Source organism: Phyllopteryx taeniolatus, chromosome 1, assembly GCF_024500385.1.
Source record: "Phyllopteryx taeniolatus isolate TA_2022b chromosome 1, UOR_Ptae_1.2, whole genome shotgun sequence".
NCBI lineage: Eukaryota > Metazoa > Chordata > Actinopteri > Syngnathiformes > Syngnathidae > Phyllopteryx > Phyllopteryx taeniolatus.
Genome location: NC_084502.1, coordinates 30,269,536 through 30,293,603, shown reverse-complemented (window position 1 = coordinate 30,293,603; position 24,068 = coordinate 30,269,536). Strand labels below are relative to the sequence as shown.

General features: G+C 41.0%; 1 protein-coding gene across 1 annotated transcript; it reads left to right on the top strand.

The window, feature by feature from the left end:
* Positions 1-1,064: 1,064 nt before the first annotated feature.
* sypl2b (synaptophysin-like 2b) lies at positions 1,065-24,045 on the top strand. The gene is made up of 7 exons (XM_061788157.1): positions 1,065-1,156; positions 1,891-2,191; positions 2,325-2,402; positions 4,327-4,445; positions 9,036-9,240; positions 21,326-21,514; positions 22,636-24,045. Exons 2-7 carry the CDS (start codon positions 2,174-2,176, stop codon positions 22,759-22,761), a joined length of 735 nt encoding a protein of 244 aa, XP_061644141.1. The 5' UTR covers positions 1,065-1,156; positions 1,891-2,173; the 3' UTR covers positions 22,762-24,045.
* Positions 24,046-24,068: the final 23 nt, after the last annotated feature.

Sequence of the window (24,068 nt, the reverse complement as noted above, 5' to 3'; positions counted from 1 at the left end):
GTTTGTCTATATATTCTCTGCTATTGGCTGGTGACCAGAGTCGCCTGAAGTCAATTGGGTTATAGGCTCCAGCACACCCGTGGATTGTTTGACCCTTTTGGAAATTAAACATGTACCAGGTCACACTGACCCAATTATTATTACCGAGATCACGGGAAGGTTAATTAAAAAATGTTTTGAGAATTTGGACAACATGGTTTTGCCATTAGCCTACTGGATTCAAATTCTGACATTGATAAAAAATGTTCATTTAAATAACTGTTTGTGTGTGTGTGTGTGGTTAAATGTGTGCCTGTCACATTGGGCCAGAGGGTGTGTGCAAACCCATGACTTGGTCATGTGTATGGCAGGGCGACAAACTCTTCATATCCTCTCCTTCGGGTGGGAAGCAAGTTTTTACTAAATGAATAATGTAATAAATGCAATAAAAGTATTGTTTGTGTGTGTCTGGTACCATGGTATAAGGCTTTATCAAATGTACCTTGGAGCAGTGTTTGTCCAGGAAGGGAGAAAAGAGGTCATGTGTTCTCTCACCAAGTTATTTGATTATGCTCCTGTTTACTTGCCAGGCGTCAAAACCGGTCTGACGTGCTCCTGTCATGCACATCAGTGACGACAACAAAAACCTGCCCAAATTAAAATGTGGCAGAACAAGTTTGCAGAACTTTCAAGCTTTCACAAACCTCGGCCTTTGCATGCCTCGCATCTCCATGTACTAGTTAACATTTCTTGACTTCGTACAAGCACACTTCATGATGATCATGTGTTGACCACTATGAATCCCAATGGAGTCATGCTTCAGTCCGAATTTTTTTGTGTGATTTTGCTTCTGGCTGCCTCAATTAAGATGGCTTCAACTGTCAAATAATGTGATTCCCATCCAGGTGTGCCAGGAGAGATCCTCAAGGCTACGATGGAAAAGAATCCAATTTTACTTAATTTATTTGAACATTATAATTTACTAATTACATTTGTTCATCTAGCTCACCAGCTACGTATAGTGAGAGGCAGAACAATGAAATGTTATTCCACTAGATGGCAGAAGGTACAACAAACCTGTGTGTCCTGTTGCCATTCATGCAACAGAATAAACCATGGGTTTCCTGCGGGTAAATCGGCCTCGTGTTCCACTAAACAGGCCAAGATTTCACATCACGTGAGTAAAGTTGTGCGTAAATTGAGACAAGATTATCATTAATTCACTATTCATATTTTTTTCGTGACATTTTTGTTTGGTGCTGTCAATTTTTCTAGTACTAAAATTAAGTTTGGGAAACACTGCATTACAATAATAGTGCTGGGTGACAGCTTGAAATAAAATCTTTAGTTTTCCATTCTTAAATAATTTCTGTCTCCCTCTACTTCTTGATAAAGTAAAAGACAGTGACATTCAAAGTTACACGTTTAAGGTTTTGTACTCCTCCCCCCCACCACCTTCTGGGATTTTCTTTATTTCTACTCTGTCCTCTAGAAGGCCCATTCTTTTTATGCTCGACATGGTCCTCTTTTAGATCTCATCAGCAAATTTGAAAGTATCTCATACCACTTATTTTATTATTATTCATTTGGCTTATAGAAAACTGCAGGTGTTTGTTTACATTCAAACTCAGCTAGTAGCAAACGAGTGACGTCCTGCATGCTGTGATCGCGAGACTACAATTTCACCGGCCATAAACATCTATGATCCCAGCACCCTCCCACTGGTTGTTGGAGACTTTAATCTTGGTCCTCACTCTCATCTTCACACATGTTCAACATGAGGGAATATAAAACTGTGCCTCCTGTATGATAAATATCCCCAATGCAAAGGAAACGTGTATATTTGAATTACAGAAATATAATTTGTTATTCAGTATTTCATCGTTTTAATTTTCTTTGTTTTGTGTACAGATCAGTTACAGCTGCGTTTGTTAAAGTGCTCTAGAAATGAAATCGCGTTGAACTTTCCCACATCCACGGTGGCGGCCGTCGACGGCGTATACCTTTCCAAAATGGCACGTTGACACGTTTACTTCCGTGTGCGTCACGAGTGACGTGGTCGTCACGATGCCGCTGGCTGAAGTTGAAGAGAAGTTTTGACAAGCTGGTCAAAGCTCGCTGGAGGCGGATTCGAAACCAGCGTGTAACTTTTACGAAAAAAGTATTCAGGGCAGCCATTTCCTGTGGGGAAAAGATGGAATCGGTCGCTCAGGTAACAATAACACACACCAAACAGTTTTACTCGTCCAACGAACGCGCCTTCAAAGATTGATTTTGTAGCAAGTAACTGCTTAATCTCTTCAACTTTCCAAAAACATACATTGTCTCTTGTCTCCCCGCCCCAGAAAGTGCTATCTTCAAAATTTACTCTCGACTTGGGTCCCCTCAAAGAGCCTTTGGCGTTTATCCGGTTGCTCGAATGGGTAAGTTTGGTCGTCGCCATATGGCTGAATGAGTTGTCTCGTGATTCCTTCTTTCTCGCAAGCGACAAAATGAGCTCACAAATTGATTTTGGTGCTCGTCTGGTGACCACGCAAAAAAGACTTTGAAGACACCTCATGAGCTAAAAGCTAACAAAGTGGAGCTGGAATGGCGTTTATATCTTCTCTGCTTCCGTGATACCACGTGCTAATTAGCTGGTTAATGTCTGTTAGTGTGATGAGCCAAAAAGGGAGATGATACAATGTCGATACCGTAGATATATGTAAATACTATACGCCCCTTTTGAGCTGCGTGCCAAAGGCGAAGCTAAGCTAGCATGGTTAAAGTTAACAGTGCATTCTTAAGTGTGTGAACAGCATGAACACTAAAAGACAAAGGATGCCTGCAGATTGTGCTGTGTACGGTTGTGCGCAGTGCTGTACAATTATGAAAAGGTAACTAGGAGTAACCTTTCACAGGTATTTTTCCGTCCCTCCCCCCGCAATGTTATGTATTGAAAGCACACACTTTAGCGTTGCCGGAAAAGTAAACCTCATGAAAATCGGTTGAGAAATGAATAAGATACAACTTAAATTTCCTTTGGTGAGACCGTCAACCACCCCAACTTGGCTGCCACGTAGGCACGTCGGTTAGCTGGGCTTCTACAACGTGGTGGTGGGTATCTAGTCATCTTATCTATGGTCGATATTCCTATACTGTGGAGCCTCTATTTATGAACTTAATTTGTTTTTGAACAGGGTTTGTAAATTAAAAAGTTTTTAAATTGAACATAATTTTCCCATAAATAGTATAAACATGAATTGGTTCCAGCCTCAACTATAGCCCCCTATTATAGTAGAAGTTTGAACACAATATAAAGCAAAACAGTAGTCTATATCAAATATGACAATGGGTGGTAACAACACTCTATATTGATCAAGTTAACAACAAGCGGAACTGTCCTCATTCAAATGCAGCTGACCTGCCATCACGCACCCAAACCGTGTCACGTCACGAGTCCCTCCGGTACGTTCATAGCCAGTCGAGGAAAAAAACAAAACTTTAACAACCAGGTTGTGAGATGTTTTTGTAAGCTATTTTTAACACTTTAAATTGGTTAATAGTGTGTAAAAAAATAACAGTTGCAGTGGGGACAGACCAATCGTTTCGATGTGTGAAGCAACCAAGACCACATGTTAGTATAAGGAAATTTGCTCATCAGGCTCACACAGGTTTTCAACGTAAATGTGGAGGGGCTAAAATGTCCTCAGAAAACAGGCTTAAGATTTCTTAGTGTTTTGAGGGGAATTAAAAAGGAATACTGCAAATATTGGCACTTATTAGGTAGGTCCTTATAAAACATAAAGAAATAACAAAATAAACTGGTTTGATGAAGTGTAATTACTGTATGTATGGCGGGACATCTGGTTAGCACATCTGTCTCACAGTTCTGAGGACCCGGGTACAAATCCGGCCTCACCTGTGTGGAGTTTGCATGTTATCCCCGTGCCTGCATTGAGTTTTCTCCGGATGCTCTGTTTTCCTCCTACATTCCAAAAACATGCATGGGAGGGAATTGAAGACTCTAAATTGCCCATAGGTGTGAATGTGAGTGTGACTGGTTATTTGTGCCCTGGGATTGGCTGGCGACCAGTTCAGGGTGTTCCCCGCCTCTCGCCCAAAGATACCTGGTATAGGCTCCAGCACGCCCACGGCCCTAGTGAGGATAAGCGGTACAGATGTATTGATAGATACTGTATGTTGGGGACAAGCTAAGTCACAACCACAAAAGCTGATATGTTGTATGTGTGCTTTATAACTGGAAAAACTCCTAAATTGGGGCATATCAACAGTACATGACCACCACAAGAATTTCCTATCACAAGTCAGTTGAATAACTGTGTGTGTGCGTGATTGTGATTGCAGGTGTTCACAATATTTGCCTTTGCCACAACTGGAGGCTACAGCGGTACTACCAGCATCAATGTCCAGTGCCCTGGCAGCCAGATCCAAGAAATCCATGCAGACTTCAACTACCCATTTAGGTGAGCATGCCCTATCATATCAAGTCATCGACTGCTATAATTATAATTACAATAATAGTTTAGATTTCTATAGCACCCTTCAAAGGACTGAAAGACTCTTAACAAGGGGGCAGCATGGCTCGGGTGGTAGAATGGTTGTCACCCAGTCTGAATCTTGTGTGCTTGATCCTGAGCCCCTGTCCTGTGGACATCCAGGTAACCTTGAACAAGATACCGAACCCCCAGCTGTTACTGATGCTGCATCATCAGTAGTTGAATGAGGAGACAGTGGGGGACATTATTAAAATGTTAAGTACAGTGGAACCTTGGGTTACGAACTTAATTCGTTCCGTGACCCTGCTTGTAACCCTGAACGTTCTTAATCCGATGTTCCCCATTGAAATGAATGGAAATTCAGTTTATTCGTCCCAGACCCAAAATTAGGTTGTACCGTAATTTTTTGTGTATAATGCACATCCATGTATAATACGCACCCCGGAAGTTGACTACAAAGTTTTGGAAAACCCTTCTACCTATGTATAATGCATTTTTACAATGCATGATTTTGCTTCTACCCATATGATGAAACCATGAAGTATTATCTGTATTTTGTTAGTTTTTTCAAGTAATTATTCTGAAGTTAAGCACTTTATTTGAACACGTAATGCTTTTTTTATTTACTTGCTCTTATTTTGAAATTCACAGCCCTACTTTTTAGTAAATGAGAAAATACACAATTGTGCTCATATGTTTGATCACCCATGAAGAATTTGCAAGGTGGGTACAATTCTGGCGGCATACCTTTTTATAAAATGTGAAAGGATTTGAAGGAATGAAGCGCGAAGCGAATCAGTGATAACGTTCAAAGCGTCAGACGTCATCGGTCACGTGACACTGGTGTTTTGATACAAGCTCCGACACAGCATTTCGAATCACTCCACTTCAGGAAGAGTGACACAAGCTCCAAAGCCTCGGTATCATTTGCCCATCACTGGCGTAGGTAGAACTTCGGCTGAGCGAATGCTTTGAGAGCTATTTTGCCTGATTATGCCGCCATTAACTGTTCATTGTCTTAATTAAAGAGATGCTACAATTCAATAAATAACATGCATACTTTAAATAGTACATTTTGATGAAAATAAAATGACTTTCAGACTTTTACCACGTCAATCACAAACACTATTAGGTTTGGAAGGTCTGGCTCGCTATAGACAGTGCTGAAAGTTAACCCTACTATAAAAACAATATATATATATATATTTAAAAAATAATAATACCCTTGTGTTGGGAAAAAAATGAGCGTATGTATCACCAAGTCAAAAATGTAATCCATCCATTTTCTGTACTGCTTATCATCACCAGGGTCACGGGCGTGCTGGAGCCTATATCAGCTCTCTTCGGGTGACCTAATAATACTACTACTGTTGTTTAAAATGTGAATTTCAGTTTACATAATTATTTTTATGTAAATGTGTTGTTGTTTAAACTACCGTTCATACACAGATGTCAAAATAAAACATTTTGCAATAGTTTGCAAAGTTTTGACTGGTAGTGCTGATCAGGTACGCATTTTGTTTAGCCACAAGTTAAAATACAATTTCAACAATTTTTTTTAAAAAAAAATTTTTATTTTATTTTTTTAAAGTATATATTAGGCCTGTTGAAATTAATATTTTTTCTGTTACATGGCGATGCAGAAATTAACGAATCTGCATCAAATGCAGTGACGGGATATAATCGATGATTATTAACGCTATACTCGGCAGGCGTCATCTTTATTCCATATACACGAGCGTATGTGAGCTAGATCACAACAACCGCAACAGCTTTATGGCAGCTGACGGTAACCCTGAAGGGACAAATCACTACAAAACGCGATACCAAAAAAAATAAACATGGAACATGGCGGACAGCGGCCAAATTGGAGACCAGCCAATAAAAAACCCTTACCAAAAAATTTGAATATCATGGAAAAGTTTATTTCCATAATTCCATTCAAAAAGTTCAACTTTATAGATTATAGATTTAGGGCCCATAATTTAACAAATCGACTAAACTCAAAGCACCTGCACAGGTTTCCCCAGGTGTCATTAAATTGCTTCAGTTTGGTTCAATCATGCATGCAAATCAGTCGCCTTTCGGCGAAATTCGCCGTTTTGATAAAAAAAATTGGCCATTTACGTGACTTGTATAGATCTGGAGTTTTTTTTTAGGGGGGGGTCTCCGTCGCTGAGGTCATAGGCTGTTTCGTACTCCTGGCACACTGGCAGCTAGATCCATTCCACAGATCCACCATCCACACAGATTTAATTGTGAATATTACTCCGCGGTGGACTAATATGGAAGCGCATTGGCCTGAGGTTCCGCCTGTCACATGAGTTGACGAGACCAGAAGAAACACTTCCACCGCTTCTGCTGTTAAGAAGTAACAGTACTTTTACTCTGTTACAATGAGCAATGCACGCTGCCAGAACTAAGACAAGAGCGTGCAAAATCCTCTCGGCTCTCCACATCCCAGTCACCGGCTCTTCCAGCTCCTTCCCTCATGTAGGTGCTACTGATCAATGCAAACTAGAACTAGCAGACATTCCAACAGCTTCTTCCCTCTTGCAATCAACTTTTTAACCGCTAACCTACAATTCCATTGCAACATGCTGCCATTTTTTTGTCTGAGTTTGTTGTCACATTTCTGTCGGGCCAATTATATATTACTTGTGCACTCACTGTAGTAGTCTTGCCACGTTGCACTATTTGCATCGCTGTTGTTGACCAATACTGGCCAGAGTAGCATCTCCCCCATTTGCACACTGACTGAGGAGTATCTGCAACATTTGCACAATCAACATTGTCCCAGATTATCGCACTACTCGTCACTTTAAACTGCATACACTCTTTGAAGTCTCGGCGCCCTTTGCACAATGGTCATTGCACCAGACAATTGCTATATTAGTCATTCAAACTACTCTACGTGCTAGAGAACTCTGCATCTTTTTGCACAATTGTCAAAAAAAAAACAAACATTTGTACCAGCATTACCAGATATCTAGCAACCCTTTATTGCTCAGTGACTGTTTTTGTCAATGTCTTTGTCTCAAAAGTGTTCTGTTGTCATACTAGAGCCGCTCCAACTACCAGAGACAAATTCCTTGTGTTTTTTAGACATAGTTGGCAAATAAAGATGATTCTGATCTAAATGTCGCTCGTTACTTTTATTTATCAATTATTGCATATTTATCAACTATTTCCAGCACGAGACTATGACTTCGACTTCTGCATCTGGCGCTGTTTGTGCCAATCCAGTTTAAGTGCTAGTGACATTGAAGGCTAGTTCACCAATCAAAGGACACAAAGTCACATGACCTAACACAACGTCTTCTATTGGGCTTCCCGGGCATAGGTATTAACACTAGATAAGGCAACCCGGCTGATTGTCGTGCCTACGTGGCGGCCATGTTGGGAAGGTCGTCATTACCTTGACGGCAACGGCGCGCTACTCTTGTTTACATTTAGACGAACAAAAAAAATACCTTTCATGTATTGTAGTATCTGTCTGCCCAAACGTGGATATTTCAGCTCACTTATAACTTTCGAAAACACCGTGCAGCAAATTGCAGATGTTTTGAGACACACACACTGCAACATCAGAATTTCCACATTTACATTTTATTTTTTAATTAAAAAAAACAAAAAAACAATTGGTGTTCTTGCTGTGTTTAAATAAAATTTGAAGTTACTCACTATTTACTCAGTACTTGAGTAATTATTTCACTGTGTACCTTTTACTCATTTTTTGGAGGACTACTTTTTACTTGAGTCACGTTACTCTCAAGTAATAGTACTCTTACTTGGGGACAATATTTGGCTACCCACCTCTGGAGCGGAAATCCTCTATTGTTATTGTTACGTTTTAGCATCGTTGAGGGTGCTGCGGGTCCGTGGCCCTGGTTGTGGTCCCAGCGGAACTGCGAAGCACACATATCAGGAGTTGTTCCGGTAATACATTTTGTATTAATTAGGAAACACGCCTACAGTTATCTAATTAGTTTACGGATGTTAATGTTAAATGTGTTAGGCGACGAAGCGATGTTAGGGATTATATCACAGCACAGAATGAACTAACTTCAAATTCAGAAATGGCGAATAAAAACAGAAAAATATTGTACTTAATAATTTCCTGGAGGAAGATGGCTGGGATAGGCTCCAGCATGCCCTTGTGAGGATAAAGCGGTACGGACAATGGATGGATGGATGCATTTGGGATTAGCCTTTGTTGATGTAAAAATAGATTTTACAGTGACAGAAGAATTCAGGATGCAAACTGTTGTAATGAATCGTGATGCATCGTGATATTGAATTGGATAGAATCGTAGACAGGATAATAATGGAATCGAATTGTGAGACAAGATGCACAGCCCTAACACACACACACACGATGCATGGTCATGCCTAACCTCCCCAAAAAGGGTGCAACCAAATCATGTGCTGGTCCGACCAGCTGAAAAAGTTGGTTGCACCAGTGCGACCAGTGCAAAAGTTGGTGTAGGGCCCTGCAGTACACATGTAAAGTGCGTTTGCATCTATCGCCAGTGTTTCTTTTCCATGTTTACGCAGGTTAATGGCGCATCCATATGAGGTTCCTACCTGTGTTGCCAATGACACCAAGCCAGTGGTGTATTACCTGACTGGAGACTACGCATCGTCGGCGCAATTTTACGTCTGCATTGGAGTGTTGGCATTTCTTTACAGCACTGCCTCCCTTGTTGTCTATTTGGGCTTCCAGCATCTGTACAGAGGATCCACCCGTTGCCCACTTGTGGTACGTTTGTCTGGATTCACCACACGTATCACGTAAAGGGGATGTGTTGTATACAAATAGTTTTATTTGCTGAGTACCATACCTGCTCACCCATGAAGTGTAAAATTAAAAGCCAAGTCAATCTTAAATTTGCACAGCTGAAATTGAGTGACTGCTAACACTTACTTTTTCCACATTTTGTAATTTTACTGAATTACATAATGTATCATATTTAGGGGTGTGACAATTAGTTTTAGCTTCGATTCGTATCACGATTCGTGGTTGACGATTCGATTCAAGGACGATATTGGAATTGAAACAATTCAGTAGCTGGAAATCAATTCAGTAACTTTTCAGTCAAAAATGTATCCAGTGTGACTGGATAAATTACCTGCATACTGGACAGTGTAGGTGAAATTTCCTAGATTCCAGTTTTTTTGTAACGGAATCAGGTAAAACTAATGATTGTTTTTAAATCTAAAGATTTTCCCGCTTTTATTGTTTTGCAATAAAACAAAGGGGAACAGCGGTTTAGTGTTATTTATATTAGTTCAGGTATGATTTTACTTGTTTGGACAGTTATTTTTTTTTCTCCTTAAAAAGAAGTTTTATTGGTGTTGGAATTATGAGTGTTCTTGTACTGTAAGGAGTCCCTATGTGGACCCGAAGTTTGAGAATCCCTATTCTAAACAGTCAAATACTAATGATTAGAAAGGAATCACTGTGAGGGTTTTCACAATGAAAATCTTTTATTAGTGTTAGTAATACAACCCCAATTCCAATATTATTGTGACGTATTAAACATAAATAAAAACAGAATACAATGATTTGCAAGTCATGTTCAGCCTATATTTAATTGAATACACTACAAAGTCAAGATATTTAATAGTCAAACTGATAAACTTTGTTTTTAGCAAATAATCATTAACTTAGAATTTTATGGCTGCAACATGTTCCAAAAAAAGCTGGGACAGGTGGCAAAAAAGACTGAGAAAGTTGAGGAATGATCATCAAACACCTGTTTGGAACATCCCACAGGTGAACAGGCTAAGTGGGAACAGGTGGGCGCCATGATTGGGTATAAAAGGAGCTTTCCTGAATTGCTCAGTCATTCACGAGCAAAGGTGGGGCGAGGTTCACCTCTTTGTGAACAAGTGCGTGAGAAAATAGTTGAACAGTTTTAAGGACAATGTTCCTCAATGTACAATTGCAAGGAATTTAGGGATTTAGTGTCATCTACGGTCCATAATATCATCAAAATGTTCAGAGAATCTGGAGAAATCACTGCATGTAAGCGGCAAGGCCGAAAACCAACATTAAATGGCTGTGACCTTCAATCCCTCAGGCGGCACTGCATCAAAAATTTACATCAATGTGTAAAGGTTATCACCACGTGGGCTCAGGAACACTTCAGAAAACCAATGTCACCAAATACAGTTCGGCGCTACATCCGCAAGTGTAACTTAAAACTCTACGATACAAAGCAAAAGCCATTTATCAACAACACCCCGAAACGCCGCCAGCTTCTCTGGGCCCGAGCTCATCTACGATGGACTGATGCAAAGTGGAAAAGTGTTCTGTGGTCCGACGAGTCCACATTTCAAATTGTTTTGGGAAATTGTGGACGTCGTGTCCTCCGGGCCAAAGAGGAAAATAACCATCCGGACTGTTATGGACGCAAAGTTCAAAAGCCAGCATCTGTGATGATATGGGGCTGTGTTAGTGCCAATGGCATGGGTAACTTACAGATCTGTGAAGGCAACATTAATGCTGAAAGGTACATACAGGTTTTGGAGAAACATATGCTGCCATCCAAGCAACGTCTTTTTCATGGACGCCCCTGCTTATTTCAGCAAGACAATGCCAAACCACATTCTGCACGTGTTATAACAGCGTGGCTTCGTGGTAAAAGAATGCGTGTACTAGACTGGCGTGCCTGCAGTCCAGACCTGTCTCCCATTGAAAATGTGTGGCGCATTATGAAGCATAAAATACGACAACTGAAACCCCGGACTGTTGAACAGCTGAAGCTGAACATCAAGCAAGAATGGGAAATAATTCCACCTACAAAGCTTCAACAATTAGTGTCCTCAGTTCCCAAACGTAAACATGACCCCGTCCCAGCTTTTTTGGAATGTGTTGCAGCCATAAAATTCCAAGTTCATGATTATTTGCTAAAAACAATCAAGTTTAGCAGTTTGAACATTAAATATCTTGTCTTTGTAGTGTATTCAATTAAACATAAGTTGACCATGATTTGCACATCATTGTATTTCGTTTTTATTTGTTTAACACGTCCCAACTTCATTGCAATTGGGGTTGTACATCAAGAGCTAAATAAAGGAACAAACCTGCTTTTGGTAGAACAAACATGAGCCTGATACAGCAGTCCAGTAGTAAACATTGTCGCTCATTCTCCTCTTTTGTGCCACAAAGTTCCCCCTCCTCGTTCACTGTTATTGTGCTTTCCAAAGCTACAAATATTTCTTCAGCATTCACACATTCAGCAACGCTTTCACCATTTCTACTGTACACATTTTCACATCATAATCACATTCACAAGACTCTTCACTCACATTTCATCTCTGCTGAGCAATGTGTTGCTGACGCACAACTCTGTTAGCAGCTAGTGAGCTAAGCTAAGCTAACCAGCTTTAAAGGTCAGACTACAAAGATGTTATGGGGTCAGTTAAAATTCATAATTGCATTGTTTATACGTTATGTAATACATTGACGTCACTTCCAGCAAATTGTCAACTAAAAATAAGGTTTTTATTACACGTATTGAGCATTTCCCCTAACATATCCCAAGCTCGAGACACCGGCGTGTAGTTACTCTATCCACGGCAAAGGCTACTGGAAGTGACGCTGCAATTGTCAACACAGAGCGCTACACCCTATACGCAATGGCGAGCAACGTGTATGAATATGAGGAGGAGGATTTTAACGTACAGGAACACCCAACTGACCTTGGAATCGTCAAACCGTACATGTTTGAGCCAATCAGGAGGTCAGAACAGATTGGTATGTTTGTGCATCCCATAATGCCATAATTTACTTGCTCCAGCATCCTCACCTGTCGATAGAAACATAGTCATGAATAAAATATAACAGGCATGTTTATGGGGTCAGACAGTTGGGGGGAAAAAAAAGCATGTCTTTTTCTAGTCATGGCTAGAAATAATGGCACCCCAAGGGTGTCAACATTTTTGAGCACGACGATATATACGTCGACTTTTTTTCCCTACTGACCAGTGCATAATAACTATAATAGTCATTAGTATATACAAGGAAATCCTCACCTTGTCTGCGCCGCTTTGCCCCTGCACCATGGCGGCTGTGAGATTTAGTCCTCTTGCTGGCGGTTGATGTCCTGATGGCTGTAGGAAAAATAGTTGGCACCGCAGCTGGTTTCAGCCTCTGCCTAACTAAATCTATGTATCCAATGCTGTATCCAAGTCTCAAAACACGCCGCTTCGAAGTGATCAGCACACAGTTTGAAATGCTTGCTAGGCACTCATAGCTGACCATGTTTCTTCGATTTACTTTCCCTAGCCACTGGTCATGTATTCCTTTTTCACTTGGAAAGTCAAACTCCTGCCACTGCCTGAACCATTTGTACAACCAAATGCCACACAATAAACGGCACAGGATGATTACATGATGGTTTGAACTCAAACTTGCTAGAATATTGTCCAAAGCGTCAAGTTATCGCAGCATACAGGGAGGGGATAGCCTGATATCCTGATTTTCGGCTTTGGTCACGTGACGTTTGCGAGGGCACCTGTGCTGTAAATTTCAATCGAAAAGAGGGTGATATTACCCAACATACGAAAAAGAATTGAACACGCCAACTGGTATTTATTTCATACTTTGTACAAAAGCCTTTGTTTGCAATGACAGCTTCAAGATGTCTCTTGTATGGACAAACTAGTCTCATGCATTGCTCTGGTGTGATTTTGGCCCATTCCTTCACACAAGCAGTCTTCAAATCTTGAAGATTCCGTGGGCTTCTTTTATGGACCCTGAGTTTCAGTTATTTCTGTAGATTTTCGATTGAATTCAAGCCAGGTGATTGGGTGGGCCATTCTAGCAGTTTTATTTATTTATTTTTTTAAACCAATTGAGAGTTTCCCTGGCAGTATGTTTTGGATCTTTATCCTGCTGAAATGTCCACCCTCGTTTCGTTGTCTTTATCCTCGTAGATGGTGGCAGATTTCTCTGTACATTTACCCATTCATCCTTCCTTCAATTATGTGAAATGTACCAGTACCATTTTCTAAAAAGCAGCCCCACACCAATTTCCCACCTCCGAACTTCACTGTTGGTATGGTGTTTTTAGGGTGATGTGTAGTGCCATTTCTCCTCCAAACGTGGTGTGCATTGTGGCATCCAAACAGTTCAATGTTGCGGGGGTCGTCCGATATAGCTGATTGTCCGTTACATTGAAGCGCTCTTTTTTTATTTTTTTAAAATGTTTTACATTTTTTTAGGCCATATGCACCCATATTACTGTACAGTACGTAGTTATTGTAAATAAACGGGGGAAAAAAACGAAAATGGTTTCACATTTTTATCCAAACTTACCACGCCGGTGTGTTTGGTCATGTTGATATTGTTGATGTACAGTGCTCATCATTGGCGAGTCGCTTTCATGAGCTGCGAAGAAATCGTGTGCTTCCTAGTTCCAAATATGTTGCCAAATGTGAATGGCTTGACAAAAAAAACTTACTGTACCAAAAATAGCATGTTCTAGATTCCAAAGACTTGTTTTGTACTCCTCAGAGTTAACACTGCACCCATGCCGCTCTCGCTGCTGTATGTAGAATAGACAATAGGTAAAACCATTGTCACATGGCCACCATGTCAAAGCCCGAGGGAGGCATGTCTTTTGAAATTGGATCTAGTAATATTGTATATCTGTAATGAGGAAATACGTCAGTCCCATTCTTTGCCTTCGCCACAGCCCGAGGGACACTGTTGAACGCCTTCTCCAAGTCCACAAAACCCAGGTGGACTGGTTTGGCAAACTCCCATACACCCTCGAGGACACTGCCAAATTTGTAGAGCTGGTCCATTGTTCCACGGCCAGGACGAAAACCACACACTGCTTCTCCTGAATCAGAGATTCGAATTTCCAACGGGCCCTCCCCTCCAGCACCCCTGAATGGACCTTACCAGGGAGGCTGAGGAGTGTGATCCCCCTGTAGTTGGAACACACCCTCCGGTCCCCCTTCTGAAAAGGGGGACCACCACCCCAGTCTGCCAAAACTACCATATGTCAAACATCAAACAAGAATTGGGTTCATGGGAGAACATCAAGGAAACTGTTGCTGTCTAAAAAAACATTGCTGCATGTTTTAAGTTTGCAAATGTTCTACAGTACTCTGGCAAAATATTCTGTGGACAGATAAACCCAAGAAGAATTGTTTGGGAGGAACACAAAACCATGTGTGGAGGAAAAATGGCAGAGCACACCAACATCAAAATCTTATCCAAAGTGTGAAGCATGGTAGAGGGAGCGTCATGTACGTTTTGCCAGCTCAGGGCCTGGGCAGCTTGCCATTATGAACAGAAAAATGAATTCAAACATTTAGCAAGGGTATTTTCCAGAAGAACTTGAGGCCATCTGTCCAACATTTGAAGCTCAAAAGAGGTTGGGTGTTGCCACAGGACACTGATCCAGAACACAGGAGCAAATGAACCACAGAATGGCTTCAAGGGAAGAAAATACATGTTCTCGAGTGGCACAGTCAAAGTCATGACATCAACCCAATTGAGATAATGTGGCATGACCTCGAGAGCTCACACCAGACATCCCAAGAATCTTGCTGAACTGCAACAGTTGTAAAGAGGAGTGATCCAAAATTCATCCTGATCATTGTGCACGTCTGATCTACAACTACAGGAAACCTTTGGCTCTTATTGCTGCTAGAGGAGGGTCAACCTGTTACTAAATCCAAGGGTTCATTTACTTTTTCCTCCCTGCCCGCTGAATGTTTACATCCATCCATCCATCCATTTTCTGAGCCGCTTCTCCTCACTAGGGTCGCGGGCGTGCTGGAGCCTATCCCAGCTGTCATCGGGCAGGAGGCGGGGTACACCCTGAACTGGTTGCCAGCCAATCGCAGGGCACATAGAAACAAACAACCATTCGCACTCACAGTCATGCCTACGGGCAATTTTAGAGTCTCCAATTAATGCATGTTTTTGGGATGTGCGAGGAAACCGGAGTGCCCGGAGAAAACCCACGCAGGCATGGGGAGAACATGCAAACTCCACACATGCGGGGCCGGGGATTGAACCCAGGTCCTCAGAACTGTGAGGCTGACGCTCTAACCAGTCGTCCACCGTGCCAATGTTTACATCGTTCTCTATAAAAATATGAAAACATTTACAGTCCCCTCCTTTATTATTGGAACGGCAAGGTTAATTCCTTTGTTTTTGTTGTCTACTGAAGACATTTGGGATTCAGATCAAAATATGAATATGAGACAAAAGTTTAGAATTCCAGCTTTTATTACATAGTATTTGCATCTGTGTGTTAAACAACTCAAGACGCACCACCTTTTGTTTGGACCCACCCATTTTTCAAGTTAGCACAAGTATTGGAAAATGTGACTGATGGGTGTTTCTAGTTCCTCCGGTGTTGCCTTTTAGATTGATTGCTTAAAAAGTAGTGCTTGTTTTTGACTTTGGGTTTCACCTGTGAAAACTGTATTTGCTGTTAAGCAAAAATGAAGACCAGAGAGCAATCTTCGGAGGAAAAGCAAATCATTTTGAAGCTGAGAGAAGAGGGGAAATTTGATCAGACCTATTGTACAAACATTGGGCATAGCCAATACAACAATTTTGGAATGTCCTGAAAAAGAAGGTACTATCGTACTGAACAACAGACATAAAACAGGTCGGCCAAGGGTATCAACAGCAGTTGATGACAGAAACATTGTGAGACCTATGAGGAAACACCCAAAGACAACAGTCATTGACATCACTGCCCACCTCCACAGGGCAGGGGTGAAGGTATCACAATTCACTGTTCGAAGAAGACATCGAGAGAATATACAGGCCATACCACAAGATGCAAACCACTCATCAGCAAAAAGAATCAGAAGGCCAGATTGGATTTTGCAAAGTACAGAGATGAGCCACAAAAAAATTTGGAACAAAGTTTTATGGACTAATGAGACTAAGATTGACCGTTACCAAAGTGATGGAAAGGCCAAAGTAAGGAGAAATAAAGGATCTGCTGATGATCCAAAACACACAAGCTCATCTGTGAGGCATGGTGGAGGTAATGTCATGGCTTGGGCTTGCATGGCTGCTTCTGGAATGGGCTCACTAGTCCTTATTGATGATATAACTCATGATGGTAGCAGCAGAATGAATTCTAAAGTCGACAAAACCATTATGTCTGACAATTTACAGAAAAATGCATCCAAACTAATTAGGAGAAGCTTCATCATGCAACAAGGCAATGACCCCAAAACATACTGCCAACACAACTAAGGACTTCATCAGGGGGGGAAAAAGTGGAAGGTCTTAGACTGGCCAAGTCAATCACTGGACCTTAACTCAATAGAGCATGCATTTTACCTCCTGAAGAGGTGACTGAAGGGAGAAACCCCCAGATCAAACAAGAACTGAAAGAGGCTGCAGTAAAGGCCTGGAAACTCATTTCAAGTGGTTTCATCATGGCGCCTAACCGTGTGGTCGCCTCGCTAAGGAGCTCTCTAGTTCTTTTGTGTTTTTCGTTTGTCTTTGGAGACATTATATGACTTACACAAGGGAAGACTTTCTAAAAATAAGGGAATCTACTCCGGACTTTCTTTAACCAACTTTTACAATTTTTTTTCTAACCTGTGGCTTGGCTGTGATCGACTGCGCCACAGAGGGAAGCGAGCCGGAGTGCAGGTCAAGCTCTGTAAGAGAGGATTCCGAATGCCGTTCCCATCGCGTCACCTTGCAAATCTACGCTCTCTACCCAATAAAATGGACGAGCTTCACCTTCTCACAAAGACCAGTAAAGACTTGGGATGTTCTGCCGGCCTATGCTTCATGGAGACATGGCTCTGCGAACGCGTCCCCGACAGCGCTGTAATGATTCTTGGCTTCCAACTATACGAAGTAGACCGTGTCACGGAGCTATCGGGCAAAACGAAAGGCGGTGGAATATGCTTCTATATCAACGAAAAATGGTGTACCGATGTTACGGCACTTAACACACACTGCAGCCCAGACTTGGAGTTGTTGTTGTTCATGAACAGGATCTGAGATCTTCAGAGTACAAAAGATCAACAAAGCGGCAGTCCCAGACCTTGTGTCCCCATCCTGCCTCAAAGTCTGCGCGGACCAACTCGCTCCAGTCTTCACACAGAGCTTCAATAGATCTCTGGAACTGTGTGAAGTTCCATCCTGTTTTTAACGCTCCACCATCTTCCCAGTCCCCAAGAAACTTGCAATTTCGTGTCTGAATGACTACAGGCCTGTCGCCCTGACATCTGTGGTCATGAAGTAATTTGAACGCATGGTGCTGGACCACCTCAAGAGCATCACAGGACCCCTTCGGGACCCCCTGCAATTTGCCTACCAAGTTAACAGGTCTGTGGATGCTGCAGTCAACATGGGACTGCACTTCATCCTAGAACACCTCGACGGCGCTGGGGCCAACGCAAGGATCCTGTTTGTGGACTTCAGCTCTGTGTTCAACCCCATTATCCCCAAACTCCTCTCCTCTCTAAGCTTCTCCAGCTCGCGTCTCGCCTGCCATCTGCTAATGGAGTTACAGCTTCCTGATTGGCAGGACACAGCGAGTGAGGCTGGGGGACACCACCTCATCCACACACACTACCAGCACCGGAGCGCCCCAAGGATGTGTCCTGTTTCCGGTGCTCTTCTCTCTACACGAACAACTGCACTTCAACGCACCCGGCTGTCAAACTCCGGAAGTTTGCAGACGACACCACACATCGGCCTCATTAAAGACTGAGACGAGTCTGCCTATCGACAGGAAGTGGAGAGGCTGGAGCTTGGGTGCAGCCCACACAACCTGGAGCTGAACACGCTCAAGACTGTAGAGATGATCGTGGACTTCAGGAAACATCCTTCCCACAGCTGCTCCTCACACTGTCCATCAAATTCAACAATTGGTCTCTCAGGAGCTCAATTCCATCCTCAAAGAGGCCCAGCAGAGGATGTACTTCCCTAGGCTTCTAAAGGAAGTCAATCACCAGACCTCAACCCAATAGAGCATGCATTTTACCTCCTGAAGAGGAGACTGAAGGGAGAACCCTGCCAGAAACAAACAAGAACTGAAGAGGCTGCAGTAAAAGGCCTAGTAAAGGATTTCAAATGAAGACTGCAACAGTCTGAAGTCAATGGGTTGCAGACCTGATGCAGTTATTACATGTAAGGGTTATGCCACCAAATATTAACTATTCACTTTAATTTAATGTCTGTTCCAATACTTTTGCTCACTTGAAAAGTGGGTTGCTTCAAACAAAAGGTGCTCTTCCCTGAGTTGTTGACACATCTAGAGGTAAAAAACATTAAATAAAAGCTGGAATTCTCCACTTTAGTGTCCTATTCATCTTTTCATCTGAAACGCAAATCTCTTCAGTATACAACAAAAACAAATGAATTGACCTTGCTGTTCCAATACTTTTGGAGGGGGTTGTAATTGTTTGTGGTATTAGTTTAAGCAGACTTTATTATTGTGATTTGTATCACAGGTGTCAAACTCATTGCCCGGGGGCCAGATGTGGTTCGCCACATCATGTTCGTCTACTTCGTTTCTTGCTAAAAACTGTCCCAAAACTGCAAATAATCCTCACTTTTAATAATGTTGACAGATTGCTAGCTTTTTTTTGGTAACCAAACCACTTTTTAAAATAAATTGAACAATAGTTGAACATTTAATATTTTCCTTGACTTCGTATTTCAAAACTAAATAGCCGTAAAAAAAAATTTGTCCGTACACTATATGTAATACTGGCAGCATGGTGAACGACTGGTTAGCACATCTGCCTCACAGTTCTGAGGATTGGGGTTTGAATCCTGGCCGCGCCTGTGTGGAGTTTGCATGTTATCCCCGTGCCTGCATTGAGTTTTCTCCGGATACTCCCGGATACGTTTTCCTCCTACATCCCAAAAACGTGTGGTAGGTTGATTGAAGACTCTATAAATTACCCGTAGGTATGAATGTGAGTGCGAATGGTTGTTTGTTTCTATGTGCCCTGCGCTTGGCTGGCGACCAGTTCAGGATCGACCTCGCCTCTCGCCCTAAGATAGCTGGGATAGGCTCCAGCATGCCCGCGACCCTAGTATAAGATAAGCGGTACAGAAAATGGATGGATGGATGTAATACTGTAATATGATAAGGCTATTATACATTCGTGTTTCACAGTTTCTGAAGGAAACCATAACTACAGTTTGGCCTGTGACAAAAAAAATGAGTTTGACACCCCTAATTTAGATGATCAGACATATTATGACCAATCTATGCAGAAATTTAAGAAATTCCAAAGGGTTCACATACTTGTTCTTCCCACTGTAAGTACATTACACATGCAGGACAGCGAGCCAACAAATTGCTGTCTTATATAGCCAGTGTGACGAGCCTTCACAGAGCAGCGTAAATGAAACCTTGGCCTTTCTTGGCAGGTGACGGTACTGTGCTGCTTTTCAAGTCTCATGAGGACTCACACTGAAAGTGTGACAGTGTATTTATACAGTATATATGTATATGCAGCTCTGGAAAAAATTAAGACTGCTGTAAAATTCAGTTTCTCTGAATTTCAGGAAATATTGGTAAATGGACTGCACTTACATAGCTCTTTATCTACACTATCGCAGTGCCCAAAGCGCTTTACAAAGCCTCACATTCACCCCTGACTACTGCCAGGCCCACTGGGAGTAAATTAGGGTTTAGTGTCTTGCCCAAGGACACTTGAACATGCGGACAGTCTGAACCGGGATTTAAACCACCAACCCTTCGGACACTAGGTGACCCGCTCTACCTACTGAGCTAATGTTGGGCTAAAATGAAAAAAATTCTCTCATTCTATAGACTGCTGAGAACATAACTCCAAAATTCCATGTACAAATACAATTGCTCCCCACATCCTCGCGGTTCAGCACCTGCAGATTTACCTATTATTATTATTATTATTATTTATTTTTTATTTTTTTTTAACTCATTCACAGCCAGCCGTCCCAGTTAACATGGATATTTGACTTCTAAAGCCGTCAATGGCAGTGAATTTATTAAATTTCAATTTGTTTTTTTAAATTTTATTTTTATTTTTGGGGTTTGAACCAACCCCAAAAATTGGATATTCCCGCTTATTTTTCGAGTTAAAAAACAAAACAAACAAACAAAAAAGAAAACTTTTATCAATAATATTATAATGTGCGTCAATTATCTGTGGATTTTTGCTAGTCGCAGTCTGGCCCGGTCTCTATCCCCTGCAAATATTGTGGGGTCCACTGTATTGTAATTCTGAGCATTTGTTTACAGAAAATTTAAAATGATCAAAAGGCCCAAAAAGCATTTTTAAGTGTCTTAATTTTTTTTTCTGTACACCACTCACTTAAAAGTTTGAGATATTGGACTTTGGGTAACATTTCAGGATGAGCCTAAAAAGCAGTATAACCTTTACAGGTGAACTTAATTTGACCATCTCTACACTTTTGAATGCATATACTGTGAAAACTGGGAATATGGATATTTTCTTACCTCCAACTAGGAAAAGGAAGTCAGCTTGAAAATAAAACACAATTAGTATAATTGTATACTAAAATAATCATGATCATACATCGTGAACTGCAAAAACTAATGTGACGTTTTGTACTTAAATCATGTACATAAAATGACTAAGTCGTATTTAGTAGTGGTGGGACTATTAAAACATGAAGACATAAAATATGCTATGATGGTTGTGATGATAATTAGAATTTGAAACACTAATACAGTACACTTTCAATTTGATCAAGGCAATTTTAGTGTGGAGTGCCACATTATTATAAGGAAAATGTCCATAGATTCAGTGTGTGTGTGGCATTTTCAATAGTAACCAAAAATGATGGATTCCTTTGTTTGCAAAAGGACCTGCTGGTGACTGCAGCCTTTGCATTTATGTGGCTGGCTTCCTCCTCCGCTTGGGCCAAAGGCTTATCTGACGTGAAGTGGGCGACCAGTCCATCAACCATTCTTACTTTTCTCAGCGTGTGCAAGGAGCCCAACAAGTGTACAGCTGGCGCAACCCCTCACATGGGTCGACTAAATGCCTCGGTGGTAAGTTCTCAACTTGCATATCCCTGGCATCGGGCCGAAACCACCTGAGTCAAAATGTGGTTTATTTCATATTTTGTTTCAAATCAATACTATTGGTCATTCCCCATTTGGGTATGTTGTTTTTAAACTTTAGTGACCAATGTAAAGTGTTGAAAATGGCTTGCTCTGTTTGACAATGCAACGTTAATGGCTCAACAAACAGGCAGTTTTTTTTTGCATTCCTAAAAAGTGAGGATTATGGAAATACAAGGTTTCCACCCAATGCCAGCAATATACTATACTGTATGGCAATACTTCAAAGTTGGACGAGCACATTAGTCACAGCACAAAAATTGGACCAAAGTCAGACATACCGCTGTCTTGGGGGCAGCAGTTAATGATTATTTGCTAAAAACAATCAAGTTTAAACATTAAATATCTTGTTTTTGTAGTGTATTCAATTAAATATAGGTCGAACATGATTTGCAAATCATTGTATTCTGTTTTTATTTGTTTAACACAACGTCCCAACTTCATTGGAATTGGGGTTGTACATTTATAGTAGCTTACGTTTTTTTAAGTTATAAGCTGTTGCTTGGTTGATTTCTTTTTGCTTTGTGTAATGAGCCAAAATTTGAGTTGCGAGCAAGCCTCATATAGGCTGCTGTTCGAGTGAAGTGAAAAATAGAGAGCCATAGTCGCCGATGCACTTTCAGCCATTAATTAAACTTAAGACTAACGACCATGTTCATGACGTCACTCAGGCCATTTCCTGTAAACGCACACTACAGCTAATGTTGTCCAATAATTCCAGCTCATAAAGTTTTTTTTCTTTATATTCTCTTTTGTTATGTCTACACTATACAGTGCTATTTTTCTTTAAATAATATTATGCTCCTAGAACGGCTGGAATGGACTAATGATTTGATATATGAGTAAACTGAATTACAAGCTTGGCATTGGAACAAACTCATAAATCAAGGTACAACTGTATATGATTGAATTTTATTTTAAGTCCTTGATGCTTCCTGAAACGAGGTTTACTTGTATTTCATTCTGCTCCCGTGTGTGTGTGTGTGTGTGTGTGTGTGTGCGTGTGTGTGCGTGCATTTGTGTGTGTGTGTGCGCATACGTGTTCGCAGATTTTTGGCTTCCTTAACTTCATCTTGTGGGTTGGCAATTGCTGGTTCATTTACAAGGAAACTCCTTTCCACAAGTCAGCCGAGCCGCCTGCTGCAGATGCGGAGGGTGGTGCCCGACCATCGTAACTCTTCTAGCTCCCTTATCCCGTAATCGTCTTAGCGGCATGTGTGTTTGTTTTGGAGCTACAAAGTGTTGAAGAACAGCTGCAGATTAGAAGCTTCAAGCTATGTGTTTTACTCTGCAGGCAGGTTAGAGTGCCCCATACCCATTTAGTGCCTTTAACCAATTATTTTTTTTTTTCCCCTCTGACTCCTCGTCATGATGACCAAACTTTGGCGCCATGGTCTACTCAAATTAGATGGCGTAGACAAAGAAAATCTTCTGAATGTAGTCGTGCCCATTTGTCTAGGATACCTGCTTCCAATTTGGGCTCATTCTGGCTTTTTTTTTTAATTAGAATTCATTCACATAGGCTACTTGAAACCAAAATGTCTGACTTTCTGTTCGGCTTTGCGCATGGGTCCTTGAGACTTTTTCATGCATCCAGTTATGATAGTCATGCCCACCTAATTTCGTGTCCATTGGTTAAGCTGGTGATGGGGGCTCATTTTTTTTCTAACTTTCCAGGCGGACACTACTGAGTGAGTTTGTATCATGTGGTGGAAATACAGCCTTTAAGTGACTGCACTAGTTTCAGGATTAATGCAAACCTTTGAAATTATTTTACTCCCCTGTAGATGATTAGTTTGTATATTTAAAAATATATATTTAAAACCCAGCAGCTAAAATAACTGTGGCTCTCATTTCATATGCTTGTGCAGATGTGGACTCTAATAATAATAATCAGAGTAATAATAATTATAATATTAATAGTAATAATATTGGTGCTGCACTTTAATTGCTCTTATTGGATTGCAAAAAGCAGTTCTTTAAGAATTGTACTTCTCAGTTAAATTTTTGAGTGAAAGATTTAAAAAACTGTCATTCGGTTGCCAAAATTAGTTTATTTAAAAAGTGAATGATTTTTTATTTCATTTATTTTTTTGTTTTTTATTATTATTTTTTAAATTGCATTCTCCCACCTGTTGACCTGCGTCACATCACTTGGCTAAACGCACAATTCTTGTCAAATTGTGGGACTTGGATTTGATTACACATTAAACTGTTTCATGATTTTCTCTATCTTGAGTATTATTGATTTGAAAAGACATCATGATGAAGGTCCAATAGTATTTCAGTGACTAAAGCAATTCATTTTTGGACTAATTAAAATCTGCTGTGTTACAAAATGGACTGCTTTTTACAAAATCTACAATGCAATGCATGTTTTGCCATCAGGCTTTGTACATCCACAACAAAATTGTCATTTGTTGTAAAAATACACTTATTCAATAAAGCCTAATGGTGTCCATTGTTGTTACGTTGTGTTCGT

What these genes read in the sequence shown, in the direction of transcription:
- sypl2b (XM_061788157.1), top strand. An exon ending in GACTTCAACTACCCATTTAG is followed by an intron (nt 4,446 to 9,035) that starts GTGAGCATGCCC and finishes ATGTTTACGCAG; the next exon opens with GTTAATGGCGCATCCATATG. An exon ending in GTCGACTAAATGCCTCGGTG is followed by an intron (nt 21,515 to 22,635) that starts GTAAGTTCTCAA and finishes ACGTGTTCGCAG; the next exon opens with ATTTTTGGCTTCCTTAACTT.